This window comes from Dipodomys ordii, unplaced genomic scaffold (genome assembly GCF_000151885.1).
Source record: "Dipodomys ordii isolate 6190 unplaced genomic scaffold, Dord_2.0 Scaffold41, whole genome shotgun sequence".
NCBI lineage: Eukaryota > Metazoa > Chordata > Mammalia > Rodentia > Heteromyidae > Dipodomys > Dipodomys ordii.
In genome coordinates, this window is record NW_012267257.1 from 1146206 (window position 1) to 1172141 (window position 25936).

Here is a 25936-nt window from a genome sequence, read left to right on the forward strand (position 1 = left end):
GAGAGAAAATGATGCAACAGGTAACATCACCCAAAGATATGTTGTACTTCTAAACTGATAACCCCTTCTACAGCAACTTAAATAAAAACATAAGATAAACTACACAGTGATAATCAACTCTGGTCACAAGTAATATTTTTTCTAATCCACTTTTTATTCTTTTTATATAAGTAAGTAATCCTTTGATTTTTATTATTGGAGGTTTTAACATCAAACTTAGTCTTCAAAGATTTTTTTCTTTTTCCAGAGCTGATAACCAAATTCAGGGCCTTCCACTTGCCAGGCTACTGAGCTAAATCCCCAATCCCAAAGATTTTTAACTCTACCTTGCACTCTTGTTCTTTTAAAGTTCACATGGATTATGAATATAAGGTAAGGTAGTAATCAGATACCCCAATGCTATCTGTTAAATATCCTTCACTTTTTTTTTGTTTTGGTTGGTTGTGGGGTCTGCACTCTGGGCCTGGGCGCTGTCCCTCGGCTCTTCAGCTTAAGGTGAGCGCTCTACCACTTGAGCCACCTTCCCCGCCCTATCCTTCCCTTTTTCATATATGCCTCACTAAATTCTTTTAACAAGATATGTATTAAGAGGTGGATATGTGTGCGTGTATGCGTGTGTGTGCACGCCAGTCCTGGGGCTTGAACTCAGTAGCTGGGTTGCTGTTTCTGAGCTTTTTTGTCCCTGAGCTATTTTATTCAAGGCTAAGCTAGTACACCTAACTACAGCTCTACTTCCAGCTTTTTTGTGGTTATCTGGAGGTATGAATTTTATGGGCTTTCTGCTCAGGCTGGTTTTGAATGGTGACACTCAGATCTTAGCCACTGGAATCTGACAACATGTCACTAGATTATTTTAACAAACAATCTAAATACTCAAAACTGACCATTTTTATCTCAAGAATATTTATACTTTGTCTTATGTCTTAACATTTTAATTCATTCCTTTACATTAAGATTTCTTACACTTTAGGCACCTATTTTTATCTCAATAATATTTATACTTTGTCTTATGTCTTAACATTTGAATTCATTCCTTTACATTAAGATTTCTTACACTTTAGGCACCTACATTCAAGATATACAAATGGTGAATGAAAAAATATGATTTTTTCCACTTCATCAATAATAAAATATGCATCAAAATCATGTCAAGGGTAAATAGGCTGTTTGGAGTTGATGAGTGAGTTTTGGATTCTAGACTAATTTTCATTACCACATCTGTATGTTAATGTGTACTACACAGTAATGTATAAGACTTTATGTTCACTATACTGGTTTCACAAGATGCAATAAAACAAATTTCAAAGTATCAGGAGTTGAGAATTGTGAATTTAACAGAGAAAAATAAAGTGACATTGGAACCTTAGGGAAAATGTGTTTCATCTTTTATTTCCAAGGAAAGTCGTATATTATAAAAACAAACAATGTTATGCCATTGAGTACAGAGATCATTTTGAAAACTTAACCATTTTCAGCACACATCTGAAAATCTAAAATCAAAATCACCTTGAAAGGCTTCAGTCTTCTACTGTTTACAAAAATCATGTTATCACATTGTAATAACAAAAAATTGCTTTAAAGGTTCAAGTAGAAATGAGACCCAATAATTTGTAACCACAAGTACATTATATCCTATTGGTTGTTTATAGGAGCAATTAGTATTATACTGAGACTTAGCATTTCTACATGACCTGAATATTAGAAATAAGACATTTAGATTGCTTTAATATTTTCAGTTAACACCATCTGTATCTGTAACAATAACGTTGTAACTTTTAGCATTTTGCATAACTAGTTTGCATAGTTTTTTTAAGGGTAGGAGAACAGAAGGATAAGAGTTATAATGTCAGATTTCACACTTCTGTTAAAAATTTAAAAATCAAAACTTTTCTTCTCTCCATCAAAACCATACTTGAAGCATTTTTTGGTCGTTTGTTTTTTGCTTTAATCCCATGAATCATTATCTACTGGATTCGCAGCTTGTAAAGAAGAAAATCCGGCTGTATTTAAAGTGCTCTTGCCCTGGAAATTCTAGGAAGGAAGGAAGGAATGGAGGGAGGAAGGGAGGATGGAAAGAAGGAAGAAAGGAAGGAAGGTTTTTTAAGTTATAGTTACATTGCCCAGACTAATAGCAGAGACTTGAGCTTTCTATGTTATCTGTTCCAAATATAAAGACTTTATTCTCTAGCTGAAGATATGTACTCCAGTGGTAGAATATAGCTACTTACCATGTCTCTTAGTTCAAACCCCAGTAACTCCTCCTCATCCTCAAAAAAGACCTTCATTCTCAATAAATATGATTCATTTTTTAAAGACTCTTATCAAATGGGAAGTGTAAACTTCACAAAGTTACTAAGACAAATATTTTATCAATCCCTAGTTTTGGAAAGTAGAAAAACACTAATACTTCAATAACATATAAATAATTAGTATGTTTATTGTTTCTATATAAAGGTATACTGCCTTAAAACTGACAAAAAAAAACCCTTCCAGTCCCCTAACTTGAACATTTTGTATTTATAATATGGCCAAAATTCTAAACTTAAAAGAACTCTACAGAAACTTCAGAAGATCTCAAATTAAATTAAAAATACCAGAAAATTTAGAAATTGAAATGAAAATCTAATTCGAACTCCTTACCTTTAAAATTCAAAATATATTTACACAAAATTTTACAAAGTAGCTTTCTTCTAGACATGAAAATAATGGTTTCAATGAATTACTGAAGTTATTTCACCATATCAAGCATAATATTTTCAAAGAACTGGAAGCCAAGTTACAAATTTTTCACTTCAACTAACCTTTCTAGTATCGACTGATGCAAACACATTTCCTCTTGTACTACCACTGAAGCCAGGAACATATGTACTAAAGGCAATTTCCTCCAACCATGCAGGAACATCCTGTTGAGCCTTAAAAACAAATTAAGTTCAAATACAATACACAGTCTCAAAGATTGAAAATGTTTACTTTTTATGCATATGTATAAATGTCTCAACAACAAAGAACACTACCCATTCAACTCAAAAAATTAAAACTTACATCTGACAGTACTTTGACTAGAGGCTGTGCTAAATGGTTATCTGATTCAGGATCAAAAAAAGAAATTGCTCTGCCGGTATTCCCACAACGCCCAGTACGTCCAATTCGATGAACATATTCATCAATGGTAGAAGGAAGATCAAAATTGATAACATGTTGAACATTCTCAATATCCAATCCTCTGGCAGCCACCGAAGTAGCAACAAGAACTGGACACTTTCCATAGCGAAAATCTCCAAGAGCTTGCTCTCTCTCTCTCTGTTCTCGATCACTTGAAAAAAAAAAGATACTCTCATTAAAACTACTCTTAAGAAAAAACATTAAACTTTTAATTTATTTTAGTTTTTTGTGATGGAACTGAGCTTAAACTCAGGGCATGGGCCCTCTTTCCCTTAGCTTTTTCAATCAAGGCTGGCACTCTACCACTTAAACCAAAGCTCAACTTCCAGTATTTGGGGAGTTAATTGGAGATCAGAGTCTAACAGACTCTCCCACCCATGCTGGCTTTGAACTACTCAGCCTTCTGAGTAGGTAGGATTACACACAAGAATCATCAGAGCTTAGCTCAACTTATTTTAATTTGTAAAAGTAACGGAATTTAGTATTAATGTCCTAGTATTAATGTCCTATATACTAGGTACTTAATACAGTATAAGCATTAAGCATTACTTGACTGTTGTAATTTATATGATAAATTCCTAGATACTTAATACTGTATTTAAGTACTAGTATGTTAAATAACTTCTAAGCCAATACTGTATTCTCACAATACTTTGAGTTGGAATAATGATCCATTTGTGGATGAGGTAATAGCTAACTGAACTAGAATATAAACGTAAGTATAACAAAGTTCAAATTCTACTTACTAATAGTCTTTATGCCTTCTAATTTCAATGAAATATATACAATTAATTGATTGGAATACTTTCTCAAAACAGTTCTTAAAAGTATAAGTTGAGTCCAGTGCTGGAGTGCCCAGGTCTTGAGTTCAAGTCCCATGACTGACAAAAAAATATGTACATTCGAAATAGTACATATTTAGACATTTTGGATCTACTTGTAAAGTACCAATAAAATTGTGTTGATGTAACATTTTTAATTACCCCAATGTTTTTAAGTCCAGCATCAATAGGTTAGATTCAGCAGATAAAAAACTTATAAAACCCAAAATCCTTAAGTGAAATCTTGTATTCCCAGTCCTCATGATCAGGAACCTAATGTACATCTTTAACTTGCCAATCCCCAACACTTAGTTCCTATAATAATTAAAAATAAAATAAACAAAAACTGTATTACACTGTTGTTTTTTTGGTTCAAGTAGGGAAAGAGTAAGTTCAGATTTTGAGAGAATTCTGAATCCTAGGATTTTATCATATAAATTACAGCAGTCAAGTAATGCATAATGATGAAAACAAGTTCTAAGGAATGTGCCATTAGCCTATTTCATCAAAGTGCAGACATCATAGTGTACTTCTATAAATGAAGACAGTTATATTACTATGTGATATATAACCTTATGTGACCTACTGTCATATATGCAAGTCTGTCACTGACCCCAAGTGGTACTTAACCCCCCCCCATGCACGTACAGAGTTTTTAAATGTCAAACAGAAGTCATTTTCCTTCTGTGATTTTCATACTGTGATATACACAGGTTATCACATTAATTTACTCACCCATGAATACTTGTAGTTGATATTTTTTCTTGACAAAGAAAGGTTGCAATAAAATCTGCTTTTTTCTTAGTTTCAACAAAGACCATAGTTCTCTCATCACCTTTGAAACAATGAAAATTATTCAAAGTACAAAATTAGGAAAAGGGGGCATGTTAGAACAGAAAACTTTGTTTTATCCACTACTACACTATCAACACCCAGAGAGAATCCTGATAGGTAGGAGGAAGACAAATGTTTCCTGAATGAATGTCAAGGATAACTGCCAAGGACTATTTTTCTAGTAGAGAGATTAAAGGATTGCCTTTTCTCCTCCCAGAACAACTAAGAACATAGATATTGAGGGAAAGGTAAATAATTGCCTGCTATTGGTAGTTTCAACTTGTCTTTGTCTTTCTTTACCCACTTCATTTCTCTCTAAAAATAGCCTTCTAATGATAATTCAACCTTTCATTCTGCCTTGATCAAACAAAATGTTTGTAACAGTGACATATGACTCACAGCTGTAAACTCTATAACCTATGTTATAGCATTATCTTTTAATTCAAACCTTCATTTCCAAAATTATACAGACACATGCAATCATACACATTATATGTCTGAAGCTATTAGGAAATATTTATTACTTCATAGATTAAAGTAGTAAAGTGGTAGAAAAGCAAGCATGGCCCAAAGGTTTTTCCACATAGGTAATTTCCCCATAAAAAATGTTAGAGAAGTCCAGGTGCTGGTGGCTCATGCCTGTAAGAAGGCTACTCAGGAGGCTAAAATCTGAAGATCACATTTCAGACCTGGCAGGAAAATCTGTGAGACTATTGTCTCCAACTAATCACCAAAAAGCCAGAAGTAGAAGTGTAGCTCAAGCCAGAGAATGCTAGCCTTGAGCAAAAGAAGCTCACGGGCAGTGTTCAGAGGCCCTGTGTTCAAGGCCCAGAACCAGAACAACAACAACAAAAAGATGTTAGAAAAGAAAGATAATTCATAGCCTTAGTGACAATAATGTACCACTGTTCATAGTCAATCTCTACACCCCCATCAGCTCACTTCATTCATTCACTTATTCAACAAGCAAGCCACCTCGTAGATATCTGACACTATTCTAGGTTTTGGGAATACAAAAATAAGGTAAATTAAAAAAGACTCTGTGTTAAATCATAAAAATGTCGTCATCATCATCATCATGTTTTAGATCCAGAGTTTACATCATCATCATCATCATCATCATCATCATCATCATCATCATCATCATCATGTTTTAGATCCAGAGTTTACTTTAACTATAGTAGATGGCACTTGAGTAAAGAAACAACTTTTCGTTTCACTTATTTTTAAGCCTTTATTAATTTCTTCCCTCATCTTTATTGTGTTTTCCATATGCTAATTTTTTGTTCTGTTTATTGAGATTAAAAGCCTTTTTGTCCATTGTGAATTAAAATCAACTAAGGACATAAAAAGGCCAAGTATGGTGGTATACAGCCTTAATTCTAGCATTGGGCAGAAAGACTGAGGCAGAAAGATCACTGGAGACCAGAAGTTAAGAGATCAGCCTATGCAACGTAATAGTGAAACTCTATCAAAAAGTGTAGATCAAGTGGTAGAGCACCTGCCAGCAAACATCAAGACCCTAAGTTAAACTCGGGTACCACAAAAAAAAGTGGGAGGAAAGGGTTTGTATGCATGTGTGTGTTTGCACATGCATGCCAGTCCTGAGGCTTGAACTCAGGGCCTGCGCACTCTCCTTGAGCTTTTGTGCTCAAAGCCAGTACTACCACTTTGAGCCCACAGTTCCACTTGTGGCTTTTCTGGTAGTTTAGTGGAGATGAAAGTCTCTTTCCTGCCCCGGCTGGCTTTGAACCATGATCCTCAGATCTCAGAGTCTCCTGAGTAGCTAGAATTACAGGTATGAGCCAGTGATGTCCATCTGTAATTTTTTTATAAAACAGTAAAAACAAAGATTGGAAATCTTTATGTGCTTTCTAAATCACTTTCCCAATTTTTGTTTTTGCTAATTGCTGAGACTGATTTCCTGTCTCCTGTTTTCAAATTCAAGAAGGGATTGTGAATGTGAGAAAAGATTGGGAACCTATGTAGACTTAGCCTGAGCTATCAAGGAAGTATCAAAACAACCACATGATAAATTTATAGTATAAAATAAAGCAGTAATACACAAAAGGCTTTATTTTCTTTAAAAATACAAATAATTGTTGGGGGTATTTTTATAGGTATTATGATAGAAAAAGGTAGATCTCAAGTCTTAGCTCCGAAATTCTTTCAATCTATATATATATGGGAAGTGTTATTAGCAAGCAAGAAATGGGAACTAGAACTGTAAAAATGAAGTTGGCTGGTTTTTATTTTTGAGACAGGGACTTACTCAAGCTGGCTTCAAAGCTAGGTAGCCCAGGCTGATCTTGAGTCATGATTCTTGTGTCTCAGCTTCCCTCATTCTGTATTACAATGTCTAGCTTGAAGTGTTCACTTATGACAGAATAACACAGTGACAGAAACATGTATAACTAAGTCTTTCTAGTTTCCACAAACAAAAAGTATGTCTATTGTTAACAATTATACTAAATCTCAAATGCCTCCTATTTAACCTTTTTGAGAAGTAACTATATTTTTATATAATTTATTCAGAAAACTGCATTATAAGTTCTTTACAGAGGAAGACCTTTAGAGGAAGAAGAAACAACAAACCTACTAAAAGCTATACAAACGAATAATTTTTTTAAGCTATACAAACGAGTAGCTTTTTTTTAAGTTGGTCCTTTTAAAAAATCAAAACATGACAAAAGTAACATGAGATACCTATGTTTCGTAGAATTTCAACAAGTTTTTCTCTTTTTGAGTACTGGCCAACTTGAAGAATGCTTTGTTGAACATCTCTACATGCTCCACCCACTTGTCCAACAGCAACAAACAAATAATTTGACTTTAAAAACTCCCCAGCCAACCTTGAGAGAGAAAAGATTACTTCTTAGCTTACTTTATTCCAAACATGCTGACAATATCTGCTCATGATGTCCTGCAAGTATTATTTCCTTATTAATTAGCAAACAGTTATAACAGCAATAAGACAAGGCAGTCACATGTCATTCAAGTACAGTCTCCAAAGATTAGAAAATATGTTAAGATTATGTAAAACATAATTACTATCAAAGAAGCTCATGTCAAATTATGGATTCAGCAATTTTTTTCACATTTTAATTTCTTGTTTAGAGGGTTTTTTATTATTCTTTTATTATCTTTAAGTAGCTGTACAAAGGACTTGCCACTTAATAAAGCAGTTTATGAATACAATGTATCTTGATCAACACCAAGGCTTTCAACATTCTCCCCCATCTTTTCCCTACTTCCCACTTCCTCAACTCTTCTTATAGATATTCTGTCTGTTCAAAGACATATACATATAATAAAAACTATGAACTAAAATACTAATTGCAATGAATAAAATTTTACTTAAAAATGGACTTGCTATCCCAAGCAAATAGAACCTGAAAGAAAGCAGGAGTAGCTATACTCCTTTGAAAAAGCAGATTTCAAACCAAAATTTGTGAGAAAAACTAATAAAAGGAACAATCTATCAAAATGATATAATTATAAACATATACATATCTAATTTCTTTAACAAAAGAAAAAAAAGAAATACATTGCTGGGCACCTATGGCTTACCAGGAAGCTCTGATCTTAGGAGGCTGAGATCTGAGGGTCATGGTTCAAAGCCATCTAGCAAGGGAATCCTTGAGACTCTTATTTCCAATTAACTACAAAAAAGCTGGAAGTGGAGCTGTGGCTAAAGTGGTAGAGTGTTGTCTTGATCAAAAAAGCTCAGGGAGGGCTGGGAAGGTGGCTCAGTGGTAGAGTGCTTGCCTTGCATGCATGAGGCCCTAGGTTCGATTCCTCAGCATCACATAAGCAGGGGAAAAAAAGCCAGAAGTGGCGCTGTGGCTCAAGTGGTAGAGTGCTATACGTGAGCTGAAGAGCTGAGGGACAGCGCCCAGGCCCAGAGTTCAGGCCCATTACTGGACCAAAAAAAAGCTCAGGGACAGTGCCCAGGCTCTGAGTTCAAGCCCAGGATTGGTACCAAAACAAACAAACAAAAAAAAAAAACACTACTGGACAAAAGAAGCACAGCTAAGACCCCAAAACAACCACAGATTTGAAGTTAGTGCCTTCAAAATCTCTCAATAGTATCTCTGGGGACCAATTTTCAATACATAAATAAACCTCTTAAGGGACATATCATATCTAAAGCACAACTATGTGCCAGTAAAATCTAGAAGAAATGACAAATGAGCAAATATGATCTCTCAATTCTCTCATATTCTATATGAACCACAATCTATAACAAGCAATGGGACTGAAGAAGTAGCAGCTTTCCAAAAAAAAAGGACAAAGACTGGATGCATTCACTGCTGAATTTTACCACACTTTTGATGAAGCACTAATATCAATGCTCCTCAAAATATTCCATATAAATAGAAAGGGAAGAAACACTTCCAAACTCATTCTAGAAAGCTAGTATTACTCATGACAACATCCCACTTTAGAAAGAGGCCAAAGGTAAAAGTGTCATACTCAGAAGCCATTCCCAGAAAAAAACAGACAAAATAATTGGCACAAAATAATTAAAACTGTGATAAAGTTTTGTTGGTTTTTGGTTTTTTTGGGGGTCCAGTCGTGAGCCTGAACTCTGGACCTGGGCACTGTCCCTCAGCTCTTAAGCTCAAGGCTAGTGCTCTACCACTTGAGCCACAGTGCCATTTCTGGCTTTTTTCTTTTTGCTTATGTGGTTCTGAGGAATCGAACTCAGGGCCTGAGGCATGCAAGGCAAGCGCTCTACCACTGAGCCACCTTCCCAGCCCCTGTGATAAAGTTTTTAAGACTACAATTTCCTTTTAAAAACTCAGCAGGGTTGCCAAGAAGTGCTGGCTCATCCCTGCAATCCAAGCTACCCAAGAGGCTGATATCTGAGGATTGTGGTTCAACGTGTCTGGGCAGTAAAGTCTACAAAAGTCTTATCTCCAATTAACTATCAAAAAAGCTAGAAGTGGAGCTGTTGGTCAAGAGGTAGAACGCTAGCCTTGAGCAAAAAAAGCTCAGTGTCAGCATCCAGGCCCCGAGTTCAAGCCCCAGGACCAGCATGTACACACTTGCGTGCGTGTGCCCCACCCCATCAGTGTAAATATATATAAAGAAGGTACTTTCTAAAAACAGAATATTCATATTACTCTCATTTGATTATAACAAAACCATTTTAAGAAGAAAAATATTTACCTCTGAATTTCTTCTGGAAAAGTAGCACTAAACAAAAGGGTTTGACGTTGTTCTTTTGATGGCATTCCTGGGCAAGAAATCAGCTTCTTCATTTCTGGTCCAAAGCCCATATCCAACATGCGATCTGCCTCATCCAAAACTAAATACTTGACTTGTTTGAGTCCAATCTTTGAGATTATTTTCAAGGGTAAGAACAGATGATACATGCTAGTTTATATTTAAACTAAAATGTTTCCCACAATTTCAACTATTAAAATTTCTTAGGGACAAAAACCAGAAGCCAATGCATAAAATAAAAATTATTAAGCTCATCAGACAAATATTAGGTAATACTATAAAGCTTTTGTAATCTATTTTTTCTAATGTATAAAACATTTTCAAATAAGTCTTTAAAAAAAGTAATCTATAATCAATACTTCACAATAAGAACCTATGGTAAATGAAAAGTTCTACTAGCAGCACTGTGAAACTTCTATTAGTTTTATGAGGCTATTAAACACTTGAAATGTGAGTACTATGACTATGGAACTGAAAAAAAAATTTTTTTGGTCAGTCCTGGGGCTTGAACTCTGGGCCTGGGTGCTGTCCCTCAGCTCTTCAATTCAAGGTTAGGCTCTACCACTTGAGCCACAGCACCCCTTCCAGTTTTCTGAATGGTTTACTGGAGATAAGAGTCTCATGGACTTTTCTGCGTGGACTAGCTTTGAACCACAATCCTCAGATCTCAGCCTCCTGAGTAGCTAGGATTGCAGGATGTGAGCCCCAGCACCGGGCTAGAACTCAATTTTTAATTTTATTATTTTAAAATTTAAATAGCAACAGGTAGATAATGGTTTACTTATATTGGACAGCACAGATCTAAACTATATTATCTGATGAAGTCAGACTCATTTAAGAAATGAACTCTAACATTATCTGAATGTCTTATAACTGGTAATTTTCTTCTAAACACTTCAAATTCTCCATAAATTAATTCTCCACTCTTTAATCACTCAAGAAGAACTGGGAAACTTTTCTAACCCTTGTATAAACCAAAGTACTATCTCCTATAAGTAGAACAAACTGTCAAAAGAACAAATGACTTGGATAGCATATAGACACTTAGCAAAACTTAAGGGAGAATTGTAAAAATGCTGTAGCGAGGTTACAGACAGTTACACGAGTAAGTCATTGAATACATTATTTGTCGATCATTGTTACCCCTTCCCTTGTTGTTGTCATACTATATCTTCCCTCCCCTACCTCCAGCACTCCTCCCCACCCCACCCCACCCTGAAGTTGTAAAGTTTGTGTCCAATATACTGTCCTGTGGATACCATTGTTGCAAAGGTCCTATGTCCTTGTTTCAGCATTTTGTTATCCCCTTCCCCTCCCCAGATTAGACAAATGTATGTAATACAAGATACCAAAATCAAGTACAGTGACATGATGAAAGCAGAAAAACAGCCCCCAAACAAAGAATCAGGTAAACACAGGCAGAATCTAGGTGACCCAGACCCTAAGAAGGTGGGTAACATGACAGGGAACTACCAAACACCTCTCAATTCTAACTCTCAATAATGGACTTAATTCTCCAATAAAAACGACATAGAATCTCAAAAATCAGGATCTGTCTATCTGCTGTTTTCAAGCGATTCCCTATACAAAGACAAACATATTCTGAAAGTGAAAGGCTGGAATAAATTCTACCTTAGCTACTTTTGCTCAAGGCTAGTGTTCTACCACTTGAGCCACAGCATTACTTCTGGCTTTTTCTGAGTAGTTTATTGGAGATAAAGAGTCTCATGGACTTTCCTGCCTGAACTGGCATGGAATCCTGATCCTCAGTCTCTTAAGTAGTGAGGATTACAGGTGTGAGCCATTGGCAAGTTCTAGATGCTAAAAGTATCCTATAAAGATATCTTCATGCAAAAAGAGAACATTTTTAGTCATCATCATAGCTAAAGTGGTACAGCAAAGGCCCTTAATTTAAACTCCAGTACTGTAAGAACAAACAGAAGAACATTTTAAGTAACACTTTTAGAGTACAAGAAAGCAAATAAGGTTTATTAAAGTGTTGATGTAGAGATGTACAAGGGTGGTATGTAAATTCCTAAATGAGTATACAGTCTAAAAAACCTCTTTTTAGAACTTTGTAAGTGGCAGAGATCAGGAGGATCTCTGAGACTGCACTTTAATCAAAAAGCTGAGAATGGTGGCATGTGTCTATAATCTTAGCTATATGGAAAACATTCTTGGTAGGATGATTTCGGTTCAAGGCCACCACTAGGCAAAAATACAAGCCCCTATCTAAAAAAGAAGGGCTAGAGCATGGCTCAATTAGTAAAGCATTTTTCAAGCAACTCTGAGTTTAAAAAAAAAAGGAAAACAAATTATTTTAAATAAGACTTAGCAAATTAACAATCTACATTAACATCATTCACAACTCATAACAGGAGACAAAATTATAATAACCCAGATCCAAAAGAGACTCCAAGACACTCAGTTAAAGGATCTAGGAACTTTATTACCACCATGCAGGGACTGCTTCCTACCACCAGGAAAGTAGGAAAACAGCCTTGAGCTTAGGGTAGGATGGGTTTTTATAGGGATAGGTTACATAGTTACATAGACGAGCCATGAAAGTCATATTTGGCACATTTTCATTGGTTATAGCTATATGACCTTTAAATTCATTTGTTCTTTATGGTAAATTTCATATGTATTAAATTGCAATGGGCTGCCCATAGTGGGACCACCAGTGGTGGTTTTCAATTGGTGGGCTTAAGGTCCTATTACTGAGGCAAGCAAGGTTCAGAAGCAAAACATAGCAAAAACATAGTCTTGAGTCATATGAGCATAGGCAAATCATAATCTTGACTTGGTCAGCATGACCAATACTATCAATGCTATTGACATTATTACAGAAATCTGACCAATACAGCAATTCAGTGCAGCTGGTGATAAGCCTCAAGGTTGTCAGAAGCCTTCTGCAAAGCTGGCAACTTGGTAAACTTGAGTGAGGGAGAGATGTTCTTTTGATTTTTAGCAAGGATGGAGAAGGGGCAAAGGCTGACTACTGGTCAGCCTTTGTCTGGGATTTTTCTTTACCAAGAGATTTTGCCCTCTATCAGTAATTTTGTTCTGTTTTCTGATTTCACATGTTAGTTCCCATGGATATTCTTTTCCCAGGGAAAAGGGTGTCCCAGGGAGATATAGGAGGAACTTTCTGCCAGTAAATAGCAATTCAGCTATTACAAACATTAACTGATGTAAAAACATCCTTGTAGAAGAACTACTCACCAAGATACATATGAAAGTAGGTATTTATTTTCCTGCCAATATAATACGACTGATAAGATATGGATTCTAGAATCATACCCAGATTCTAACTCTATTGAATTTATTAGAGCTAACTTAGGAATTTTAAATAAATTATATAATCTTAATGATACTATTTTCCAAATAGAAAAATATTACTATATCTTGGAATTTTTGTGAATATATGCAAAGAACTGATGGAACCTAACAGATAAACAGGTAGTCAGTAAATATATTTTTCTTATTCCATCCCTTTCCTTTCCCCCTATAAAAAAGTTATCCATCTTATAACTTTGTTTTCCTTCTAAGGCTTACCTTCTCTTTACCTATGATATCCATCAGTCTCCCAGGTGTGGCACATAATATATTACAGCCTTGTACTATCTGTCGAATTGAATGACCTAACTGGGTTCCCCCATATATAACAACCGCTCTGATGCAAGTCCTACAGACAAAAAATTAAAAGATGTAAGATAAAATTTGGAAGGACAGAATACAACCACTTTAAGAAAATTAAGTTTTTTTCCAGGAAGAAGTTGAAATGCTAACACTGAAAACAAACAATGAATAGAGAAAATGTATTTTGTAACCTACTTTATAAAGGCTTTTCAAAAATAATGAAAAGTACACTATTTTCCGCTCTAAATTACTGCTTACAAGAAATAGTCGAAGACATGAAAAAAATTTATGAAATGACAAATAACTTTAAAACTTTTTTTAAGTTCAGCCAGGCTCAGACAGTGACTCACATCTATAATATTAGCTAGCTACTCCAGGACAGAAATTGGAAGTATTTGAATTTGAGTCCTGCCTGACCAAAATATTTATAAGACCCCATTTTTAACCAATATAAGCTGGCCATGACTGTGTTTGCCACTCATTCCAGCTATATAGAAAGTATAAATAGGAAGATCACAATCCAAGCCAACCCAGTCATAAACACATGATTTTACTTGAAAAAGAAAGCAAAATACCCAGGCCCAGAGTTCAAGCCCCAAGACCGATAAAAAAAAAAAAAAGAAAGCAAAATAGGCTAGGACATTGATGAAGTAGTACAGCCCCTATCTGGCAAGTGAGAGGCACTGAGTTCAAACCCAAGTATTGCCCAAATACATATATACATACACATATGTATATATACAGATATATACACATAAATATATACAAAAATACAGAAAAAACCAGAACTACATAGCCAAATGTTTGTTATGGGTTTATCTATAATAGCTTCAAGTTTAAATAAAACCCAAATACCTCAAAATAAATAAAATGTATATACATGGACAATTTTAAAGTCATTAAAAATAGATCTGATTATGGAAAACCTGTTTTCTACAATCTAACATTGTATGTAAAAGAGTAGATAATTATCTGGGAATTCCACAGTATATTCTTAAACATGCATTTAAAATTACACACAAAAACACCAGAATTTTCTTATTTTCTATGTCTATCATCTAATTGTTAATAAGCATGTTTCTCTTAAAAAAGGACTTTTTTTCCAAACATCTCTCTCTTTTATTGTGAAAATACTGTACAGAGGAGTTATAATTACATGGGCAAGACAATGAGTACATTTCTTATCAAGTATTGTTCCCTCCTCTTTGTTTCCCCTTCCCATCCCTTCCCATACTCCTCCCCTACTCCCTACCCTATCCTCCCCCCACCTCCCACCAAAGCTGTAAAGTTGGTTTTCGACATAAGGACTTGTACACCTCATTGTTGCAATGGGTCCACCTGTATCCCTAGTTAAACGATTTGTTTTTTCCTTCCCCTCCACAAATTGTACCAACATCAAATACAGTGAAAGTATGGGTTATACCGTGGGGGAGGGACATACAAAGCAACAAAGAAATCATCTTATAAATATGTTAGAAACAATCGCATGAAAGGAAAAACAAAACAAAACAAAAACATTTGAATACTTATCTTGGGTTCATTCCCCTAACATCGATTTATCTGACCTTTTCTGCTTGACTCAGACATATACTAGTTATTGCAAATAAGGGAAACCATAGGACCTATGTTTCTTTGGGCCTGGCTTACTTCACTTAATTAATTTTTTCCAAGTCTTTCCATTTCCTAATAAATGGGGCAATGTCATTCTTTCTGATGGAGGCATAGAATTCCATTGTGTATATATACCACATTTTCTTGATCCATTCATCTACTGAGGGGCATCAGGGTTGGTTCCATATCTTAGCAATGGTAAATAATGCTGCAATAAACTGTACCAGAATCAACTCCAAATGGATCAAAGGCCTCAGAGTCAAAGCAGACACTCTGAAAACATTACAGGATGGAATAGGAGAAACCCTAGGTCTCCTTGGCACAGGCCGAAACTTTCTTAATAGAGACCCAGAAACACAATAAATGGACAAATGGGATTGCATGAAGTTGCAGAGCTTCTGCATGGCAAAGCACATAGCTCGCAAGATTAATAGAAAGCCCACAGATTGGGAGAAGATCTTCACTAGCCATACAACAGACAAGGGTCTCATATCTAAAATATGCCTGGAGTTTAAAAAATTAAATCCTCCAAAAACAAATCTTCAAAGAAACAACTTCCCAATAAATAAGTGGGCTAAAGACTTAAAGAGAAACTTCTCTGAAGAGGAAAGGATGGCCAATAGACACATGAAGAAATGCTCAGCCTCCCTACCCATAAAAGAAATGCAAATCAAAACAACATTGAGATACCACCTCACCCCAGTTAGAATAGCTATAATCAAGAACTCCAGGGCTGGGAAGGTGGCTCAGTGGTAGAGCGCTTGCCTTGCATGCTTGAGGCCCTTGGTTCGATTCCTCAGCACCACATAAGCAGAAAGAAAAACGCTGGAAGTGGCGCTGTGGCTCAAGTGGTAGAGCGCTAGCCTTGAGCTGAAGGGCTGAGGGACAGCGCCCAGGCCCAGAGTTCAGGCCCCAGGACTGGACTCAAAAAAAAAAAGAAGAAGAAAAGAAAGAACTCTAATAACAACAGATGCTAGAGGGGATGTGGACAGAAGGGAACCTTACCTGCATTGTTGGTGGGAGTGTAAACTTGTTCTACCACTTTGGAAAGCAGTATGGAGGTTCCTCAAAAGGCTCTACATAGAGCTCCCCTATGACCCAGCAATCCCACTTTTGGGCATTTACCCAAATGATCACAAACAAGACCACACTAAAGCTACCAGCACGACTAGGGTTAAAAAAGAATTCTTTAGCCAGGAGCCAGTGGCTCATGCCTGTAATCTTAGCCACTCAGGAGGCTAAGATCTGAGGATCATGGTTCTCAGCCAGGCAGTTAAGTCTGTGAAACTCTTTTCTCCACTAATCTACCAAAAAAACCTGGAAGTGGAGTTGTGGCTCAGTAGCAGAGCCCTAGTCTTAAGAAAAGAAGCTTAGAGACAGCACCCAGCCCTTAGATTCAAGCCCCAGCACCAGCCTAGAAAAAAAAAGGATTATTTACACAGTATTATGAAAAAAATATACTGCTACCTGCTACCAAGTAATGCTAAAAATTGTATGTGATTACTGAGTTATCTTTAAAATAAGTGAGGAAAATCTAAGAAAACCTATTCCAGATATTCTTACCCAAAAGAAAATTTTCTGGCTTCCAAATAAATCTGATTGATCAATTCTCGAGTTGGTGCTACAATAATACACTCTGGTTCCTGAAGTTCTTTAAAGCGACTTGCAGTTATTCCATCACGCATCAGATGAGCCAATATAGGCAAGAGAAAAGCCGCCTGCAAATTATATAGCCTAATTTACAAACTTACAACGCATTATTTTCTTCCTACATAAAGCTAATTCTTATGCCCTTACAGCCTTTAAGGTTCTCTTAAAAGTTTTTAACTTCAAGGTAACATTTAAGTATTCACACTTATACAGCATTTGTTATAAAATGAAAATACTCATATATTCTAAACAGATTACTGTTATTAGCTTACAGAGGAATATGTAAATCTAATTAGCTACAGGCTACTGCATTTAGAAGTCTAAATTAGACTAATTAGACTTTGGAAGTAATAATAAAATAATCACAAATAGAAAAATAACTGGCCAGGTGCCTGTGGCTCACACTTGCAATCCTAGCAATTCAGGAGGCTCACAATCTAGGGTCACAGTTCAAAGCCAGCCCAGGCAGGAAATTCTATAAGACTCTTATCCCCAATAAACTATTCAGAAAAATCTGGAATTGGTGCCATGGTTTAAGTGGTAGAGTGGTAGCCTGGAGCACAGGGACAGTGCCCAGATCTGGAGTTCAAGCCTCAGGACAGCAGAAGAAAATAATAATAATGATAATGATAATAATGATGACAACTGGTTTTTATAGGTAGTGCACAAATCTGGAAATTATCTGGATTTCTGAACATATCTTATTCAAGTTCTATCAGACATACAAATTTTATACTATAGTATTCTCATTTAAGCAAGTAAGTACCTTACAAAATCTAACTCCAAAGCCATGTTTAAATCACTCATTAGCTGCTATATTATACAACTCACCTATTATAATTCTATGTCAGAGACTAAAACTAAAATGGTATGGACCAGGATTCTACAATTCTAGAAATAGTCTCATCTCATGGAAACCCTATTTAACAAATAAATTCATCATATTAGTCTTAAAACCAACTTGATTTCATTAATTTCTTTGCAAATTATCACAACACGAGGCTACATTTAAGTAAAGATCTTATACAATACATATAGCTGTTTCTTATCTTTACCTTTTGACTCCAAGTTTCTACTGGCTATATTACAGAAATTATTTTCTTCAATGTATCATACTGAGTCACACTGGGTGCTTTTGATGTTAATTTTGTTTTAGCTAATACTATGTCCCAAAAAGAATTAAACCCACTCAGAAATATACAACAAAACCCTAGAAATATTCAAAACTTTTTCCTCAGAAGTTTACAAACTTAAAATCAGAAACAAAGTCATGAATATTTATGACAGGTCACTGAAACTATAAAATGTCTATCCAACCTATAAAACTTCTATACAGAGTTTGGACAGAGGGCAGAATACATTTGGAAAAATGACTTACAGTCTTCCCAGACCCTGTTTGAGCACAAGCCATCAAATCTCGTCCAGCTAATATAATAGGAATACTGTATTTTTGCACAGGTGTAAGCTTAGTATAACCAGCTTTGGCAATGTTGTTACTCAATGTTTGACAAAGATTAGCTTCTTCAAAAGTCTTTAAAAAGAAAAGAAAGGGAATAATTAGACTTCACATACCTATCGTATGTACATAATTTCAGAAACATATTCCATTTGAACTAGTTGGATGATTTTACTACATATACTAAAATTACCAATATGTTCCCCATTGAAAAGTAAATATCCAAGCCGAGTGCTAGTGGCTCACATTTATATTCCTAGCTACTCAGGAGGCTGAGATCTGAGAATCCCAGTTCAAAACCAGCCTGGTCAGGAAAGTCCATGAGACTCCAATTAACCACCTAAAAAAGAAACTGGAAGTGGAGCTGTGGCTCAAAGTGCTGGAACACTAGTCTTGAGCACAAAAGATCAGTGCCCAGGCCCTGAGTTAAAGCCCACAACCAACAACAACAACAAAAAAAAAAGAAAAACAAAAACAAAAGTATCCTAAGCATATTTATTATGGCTGATAGAACTATTCCCTACAGACAGTGTTCTCAAAACATTGTTCTGTCCCCTTAAACCTGTAAGATATCAATTTTTTAAAAAGAATGCTAATCAGTAAAGAGAGCTCATTATAAGCATAATTATTAACAGGAGACAGAAGAATCCCTCCCTCAACTCTCTTTAGAAAATCTACTCCCACAAAGGCACATACTTAGAAAGTGAAGATATCTAATCTCTAGAAAAACTGTCCTTCTTAAACAGTGAAGTTCAAAAAGAGTTCCATTCTAGTATGGTAAGTGAAGATGAACTTAGTAGTCTCTCTTTTGCCGCAACAATTAATTCTACTTAAATTAGTAGATATGTTTCTAAATTTCCAACAAGACATTAGATGCTAAAAATAATTCTGTATTAATATCAACTTAAAATACCATGTACTTTTAAAACCAAAGTATACTATATATCAATTTAGAAATAATACACTGACCAGAATTGCTTGTGGTGCCTCATGTCCAGATACTTCTACAAGAATAGTGTCATATTTGTCAAAGTTTATGCCTGTCTGATAATGTGCAAAGATGGAATCTTCATCCTCTGGTGGAGGAGGGGGTATGTAGGTTACTTTCGGTCCTTGGATTAAACAACAACAACAAAAAAAGTTTACATTCTGCCAACTAGCAGCATAAGAGAAAATAGAAAAAAATAACAAAATCAAGTTTGGGGCTTACCAGTAAAGTTCTCACTGTTCAAATTTTTAAAATTTAACTCCACATTATGTATTTTTAGTAAAATGCAATATATATACTCAAAAGGATCATTCAAATGTCAAAATACCTTGAACGTCACCACTTTCTCCTCCTTCAGCTTCTGACTTCCAAGAATCTTAAAGGTGATTAAGCCAAAAAGTGATAGTTTTTAGAAATCAAGAGGTAAAATGAATCTCATTACAAATATCAAATTATCTAAAGTAAAAACTTACTCTTTCCAGTGCCTGTTATTACTTCTTCATTTAAACCTTTATAACCACCTATTAAAGAAATTCATAGTGACAGTCAAGATACAAAGTATACCACATCTTAATTTTCACTACTTGTCTTCAAAGAGGACAAGTCCTAGAAGTTCATACATCTTTAAAGGCATTTCTTAAAAATGATGGTGGAATGCTTGCTTAGCATGGGTGAGACCTGTGTTTGATTCCTAACACTAAATAAAATTAGAATCCTGGTATTCAAAATGCTGATTTTATGCAGATGAGACTATGCTATTTTTTACTTATGCAAAGTACTATATTTCCTTGAAAAAAAACCCTAAAATTCATCTTGAAAAGTACCCTCAAACTATCTCCAGTGTATGATTTGCTAGGGACCAATTACTCATGGCTATGATGCACTACAGTGAAATAACAAAGAACAAAACCAGCCAAGAGATGAAAAAGGTAAGGCAAAGCTTAGAGAAAATGAGGTACAACCTGCCAAGAATATTCTCCTAGTGAAATCACAAAGTTAGGACAATGTAAGAGAAAGAAATGTTAACTACCAGACTTGCTTATCAGAGACTCAATACCCAGAGTTTCATTGGGGAATAATAATGCATCTTCTTGTTGCATGTAATACACAATTTCCAACTCTTGGAAGGAAAATTAAAATCCAGAAAAAACTATGTTGTTTGTACAAATAAGTTCAAGTTCTCAGATACTAGCTGTAATGGTAATTTTAGGTTTCAATTTAACTAAATTAAGGATATACAGAAAACTGGTAGGCATTATTTTCTGGTTATGTTTACGAGAATATTTCCAGAAGAGATTGGTATTTCAATTAATGGACAGAAATGGGCAGGTACCAAATAGAACAGCCCTCTTCTGGAGCTGGCTGCCCTTCTTTCCCTGCCCTTAATCATTAGAATCCTAGATTCTCCAGTCTTTGGACTCCAGGTCTTTCATCAGCAGCTCCCAATCAGGTTCAGGCCTTTGCCTTCAGAATGAAAGTTATACTAGTTTCCCTGGTACTAGGTCCTTGACAGTTGGCCTGAGTCATGCTACTGTATTTCCTGATTCCCAGCTTGCAGATGGCCTACTGTTTAACGTCTAGCCTCCTTACAAAGTGAGACAATTACTCTAATAAATTCCCCTTTCATTAATCTATATGCTGAGAACCCTACTTAATAATATACTAGCCAGAAACCAACTTTGTATAAGGATTTCCAATTCCATCTATTGGCTAATTCTATTTGAAGAGCAATTTGGTCTGCTAACTTTCTTCTATGAGCTATCTTTTCAACTTTTTTAGATAATAATAATCTATAATACTTTTAGGTACTATGATTGTCAAAGTTAATACATTACATTTTTTACATGTGAGCTAATTTTCTGTACATGGTCTTGAAATCCTTCTTCATAAACGATGTGAGCATTAATAAATTTTTCTATACTGAAAAAAATTTGTAAAAATCCAAGGGCTTGGAGCTTTATAACATGCACTCAGACTACTGAGTACTGATAATTTTTTTTGTTTTTTGTTTTTTTTGGGTCCGGTCATGGGGCCTGAACTCTGGGCCTGGGTGCTGTCCCTCAGCTCTTCAGCTCAAGGCTAGTGCTCTACCACTAGAGCCACAGCGCCACTCCTGGCTTTCTTCTTTTTGCTTATGTGGTGCTGAGGAATCGAATCCAGGGCCTCTGGCATGCAAGGCATGTGCTTTACCACTGAGCCACCTTCCCAGCCCCAAGTACTGATAATTTTTTAAGACATCAAATATTGTTTTGTGCTTACAAATCATACATTTAAGTAACACCCTGAAAAAAGTTCAAAGCAAAAAAAATCACAATGAACTAACTTTATTCTTTAGACCAAATTAAATAACTATACCAAGATTAGCTTACTTTTCATACTTATTTCAACACACAGATAAATATATTTCAATATTTAACACCTGCACAGTATATCTTCATGATAAAACTTTAGATACTTCTTAAATTTTTACTTAAGTATAAATGAAGACTCTAAACATCCTTATACAAGCATTTACAAATACATCTATAGTATAAAATTCCTATAATGAATGTCTATATCAGAAAATAACCTGGAGAATATTAACAAAATTTTCAATACAGGGTATGTAAGATATTCCTTACAGTGTCTAAGGACAGTAACAATTACCTTTACAATCATTTTAATCTCCAATATATAAATCAAATAAGAACATACCTCGTCCACTACCACTACCACTTCTGCTTTGGAAAGTGTCACCATTACCTGTAAGGCATTGTTTTACAGAATATTTAGCAAAAGCACTGATCCCTCTATTGTATGTAAATCAGTTTTTCTCTAGTCAATACTGAGAAACTTCTTAGAAATCCTTTAAATCTTTTTTCCCTAGATTTAAGTCTTACCTTTATTTGAACATTTTTCATCTATAATTATGGGAGACTTTTTTCATTTCTCCTCAAATTGCACAAACTGTTTTCCCCTAACTTAGAAAGCTTTCTCTGAAAGCAATGCAAGCTTAATTTTTTTGTTCCTCAAAAGTATAATTCACATCTCATATTAACTGGTATAAAAGAAAAAATAACTATTGTTTGCAAATTTTGAGAAGGCAAAATTATCCTTGTATTTTTGCCTATAGTTCCTACCAGAATTCATGAGCTACCTCATATATAGTTTAGGATTAGGTTTACTAATTAATACTTGTATAGAAATAATTTTCAGCAGTAAGTTTTGTCTTACCTGCACCACTTAAGGCTGGTCTTCTAGAACCAAAAAGACCACTGGCACGCTGTGTTCCCTCATCTTGATCGTTGTTCTCACTACCTTGTTTTGGGGGAAAAATTTAAATTGTTACTTTTAAGAAGTTTCTAATCTTATTCAGTAAGAAAAATTTGAGGGGAAAAATTTAAATTGTTACTTTTAAGAAGTTTCTAATCTTATTCAGTAAAACATCATGGTGTGGTTTCAGAAGTTAGAAGATGTAGGGATAAAAAATTACTATCAGTATTTTTCTAAGTACAGCACACAAATTATAAATATCTCAAAAAATTGGACTAATGGTGTCGTACAAGAAGAGAACTAGCTTTGAGTGTAAACATTTTTATTAAAATTATTTTATAAATAAATTAGGGACAACTGCATACCAAAATATTATATAAACAAAATCTATCTCCTCTTGAAAGTAGCTCTGTTACTACATCCATACACTTCACATTGCCTCATTTCACTGCTTCTTCTCCAGAATATAGCTGTTCTGTCCCACTGTTGCGAATAATGTTATCAATGAGGTATAGGATTTCTCTTCACTTTTTAGAAAAGATTAATCTGCTATGTATTATTAAATAGCTATTACAAATGTATCTGTTCTTAACTTCCAAAATCATTTATCTGTTCTCACCTGATAATAGACATGTGCTATTTTAATGATGACTTCTGAAGAAAATAGATTAGTGTAGAAAAATAATGACTGAAAAATTTGAGGTAGGAAGCCACACTGACAAAAGAATATATATTGTAGGACAGAGCCACCTATGTATAAGGTCAGCCCTAGCAACATGGCTCTAAAACACTAAACGATATGTGATACTAAAGAAATGGCTTACATAAATTTGAAATAATTCAGGTATTTCAACTTAACCAGTATGTAATTAAATTTGTGTCTGAAAATAATGTGATATATAATGTTGGTCATTAATTTATGGGAGCCAATGTGCTAATACATACTCATTTTAATCCTCTGAGCAAACTCATGTGATAATTTTTTTTATCATTTCCTTTTTAACAAATGGAGAACACCATTTACAATCTACTACTAACTTGGTCTTCCTATACCACCAAATCCTCCACGGCAACCTCGGAAACTACCTCTTCCACCTCTTCTGGGTGGCCCGGAAGCTTCTGATTCATTTCCATCTTGAAAGCCTACAATAGTAAATACACAGAAAAGACACAATAATGACACAATAAAAACAAAGTAATCTTAGAACCACAGTGACAAAATTTAAGCTATGTATAATTCAGTGGTTTTAAGTAAATGCTTTAAAGCATAAATAAAATTATTAAAAAGAAAAGCCACAATTGACCTATGAATGTTCTCCTTTACTGATAGAAAAAACAATGCTTGCTTTGAGAATCAAAACTAAAAGGGGCTGGGAAGGTGGCTCAGTGGTAGAGCGCTTGCCTTGCATGCATGAGGCCCTGGGTTCGATTCCTCAGCACAACATAAGCAAAAAGAAAAAAAGCCAGAAGTGAGTGGCGCTGTGGCTCAAATGGTAGAGCCTTGAGCTGAAGAGCTGAGGGACAATGCCCAGGCCCAGAGTTCAGGCCCCATGACCGGACCAAAAATAAAAACAAAACAAAACAAAGGAGTAAAAGTGTCATTTGACTAAAACACTGAAAGTTGCCACAACTTCACAATTAACTGGTATTTCTATATTTACAGACAGATTAAATAAATCGTAGGCTTATGATTCCTCCTTATAGAAAATAACAATAAACACCTTTTCAAAGCACAGATAGGTAGACACATAAGTCTCATTTCCTAAATACAAAAAAAATTGTGTGTGTGTGTGTGTGTGTGCGCGTGTGCGTGCTTGAGCGACAGTCCAGGCTTGAACTCAGGGCTTGAGCCCTGTCCTTGAGCTTCTTTTGCTCAAGGCTAGTGCTCTACAACTTAAGCCACAGCTCTACATCTGGCTTTTTTAGTAGTCTCACAGACTTTCCTGTCCAGGCTGGCTTTGAAATACAATCCTCAGATTTCAGCCTCCTGAGTAGCTGGGATTACAGGCATAAGCAACCAGAACCCAGCTAAAATAATTTTTAATTCAATTGATATCAATTGAATTCAGTTCAAGTAAAATCTGATTCTACCTAGGTCAAAACAGTTTGCAAACCAAAGTGACAATTACAGAGGGAAAAAAATTGAGAATCTGATTGTTGTCTACTTGTCTCCCTGGTGGATTAAGTATATCTTTATCCTTAATATAGATTATATTTTCTCTCCTATTTATATATAAACTTTTGGGGGTTAATATTATCTTATATTTTTCTTATTTTCAACTCTGCAATGAAATTTGTTTCTTAGGTTTGTGGGTTTTTTTCTGGGGAGGAGGGGGTAACACATATGCCTTCCATGTACATGTGGGGGCCAGTACTAGGGCTGGAATTCAGGGCCTTGCACTCTCATTTGACTGTTTCCACTCAATGCTGGTAGTGTAACCTGAGCCACACTTCTACTTTCAGCTATTTGCTAGTTAATTGGAGTTTGGAGTCTCATGGACTTTTCTATTTGGGCTAGCTTTTACTCAACCTGTGATCCTCAGAGACTGCAGCCTCCTGAATAGCAAGGATTGCAAAAGCTACCAGGGACTGGCACTGAAATATGTTTACCTATATTACAAGTAATGATACATAGATTTTTGTTTCTAACATCTTAGTTTTATAGTTTTTCCTTTAATGTTTCTTTAATGTTTTTGTTTTGTTAATCTTTCTACCTAATTTTACCCAAATGATGTAATATATTTTTATCAATTTCTTCATGAACATTTCAGGAATCTTTAAATTATTTTAAATCTATTTTTCTTCTTCAGAGTTCTATTAGACTTTCTCTGATTTCCTTTCAACTTAATATATTTAAGAAATCTTTTAGTTTTTATTTTAGACAAGCTGACAAAGAACACCTATTATTTTTGTTTTTTAAATACCTAATAGTTGTTGCTCTTTTACATAATCAATACTTATCAATTTATTGATAAGCCTACAAATGAAACCATTTTTATCTTTTTCTGGTTCATGATTCTTTTTTTTTTTTTTTGTGGGGCTTGAACTCTGGGCCTGGGCGCTGTCCCTCAGCTCTTCAGCTCAAGGCGAGCGCTCTACCACTTGAGCTACAGCGCCACTTCCAGTTTTCTGGTGGTTTATTGGAGATAGGAGTCTCACGGTCTTTCCTGCCGGGGCTGGCTTTGAACCACGATCCTCAGATCTCAGCCTCCTGAGTAGCTAGGATTACAGGCGTGAGCCACCAGTGCCGGGCTTCTGATTCTTAATTTCTACTAATTTCTTTCTATA

The 25936-nt window shown here is 35.3% G+C and overlaps 1 protein-coding gene across 6 annotated transcripts in view; it reads right to left on the reverse strand.

Moving 5' to 3' along the window:
• Nucleotides 1-1708: 1708 nt before the first annotated feature.
• The window catches only part of Ddx4 (DEAD (Asp-Glu-Ala-Asp) box polypeptide 4), a 76008-nt gene continuing 51780 nt past the window's right edge, over nt 1709-25936 (reverse strand). For 2 of the 6 annotated variants that reach the window (XM_013018558.1, XM_013018555.1), the window contains 15 exons: nt 23687-23791; nt 22610-22693; nt 22091-22138; nt 19870-19917; nt 19725-19772; nt 19378-19520; nt 18331-18483; nt 16866-17020; nt 13608-13737; nt 9993-10159; nt 7524-7669; nt 4719-4818; nt 3043-3313; nt 2802-2912; nt 1787-2031 (listed from right to left, as the gene is read on the reverse strand). In XM_013018558.1, coding sequence (XP_012874012.1) covers nt 1945-2031; nt 2802-2912; nt 3043-3313; nt 4719-4818; nt 7524-7669; nt 9993-10159; nt 13608-13737; nt 16866-17020; nt 18331-18483; nt 19378-19520; nt 19725-19772; nt 19870-19917; nt 22091-22138; nt 22610-22693; nt 23687-23791 — 1796 coding nt within the window. In that variant the 3' untranslated portion in view covers nt 1787-1944. Of the gene's footprint in view, nt 2032-2801; nt 2913-3042; nt 3314-4718; nt 4819-7523; nt 7670-9992; nt 10160-13607; nt 13738-16865; nt 17021-18330; nt 18484-19377; nt 19521-19724; nt 19773-19869; nt 19918-22090; nt 22139-22609; nt 22694-23686; nt 23792-25936 lie in introns of all 6 variants that reach the window. The other 4 variants (XM_013018559.1, XM_013018556.1, XM_013018557.1 and 1 more) reach the window with 3 other exon arrangements.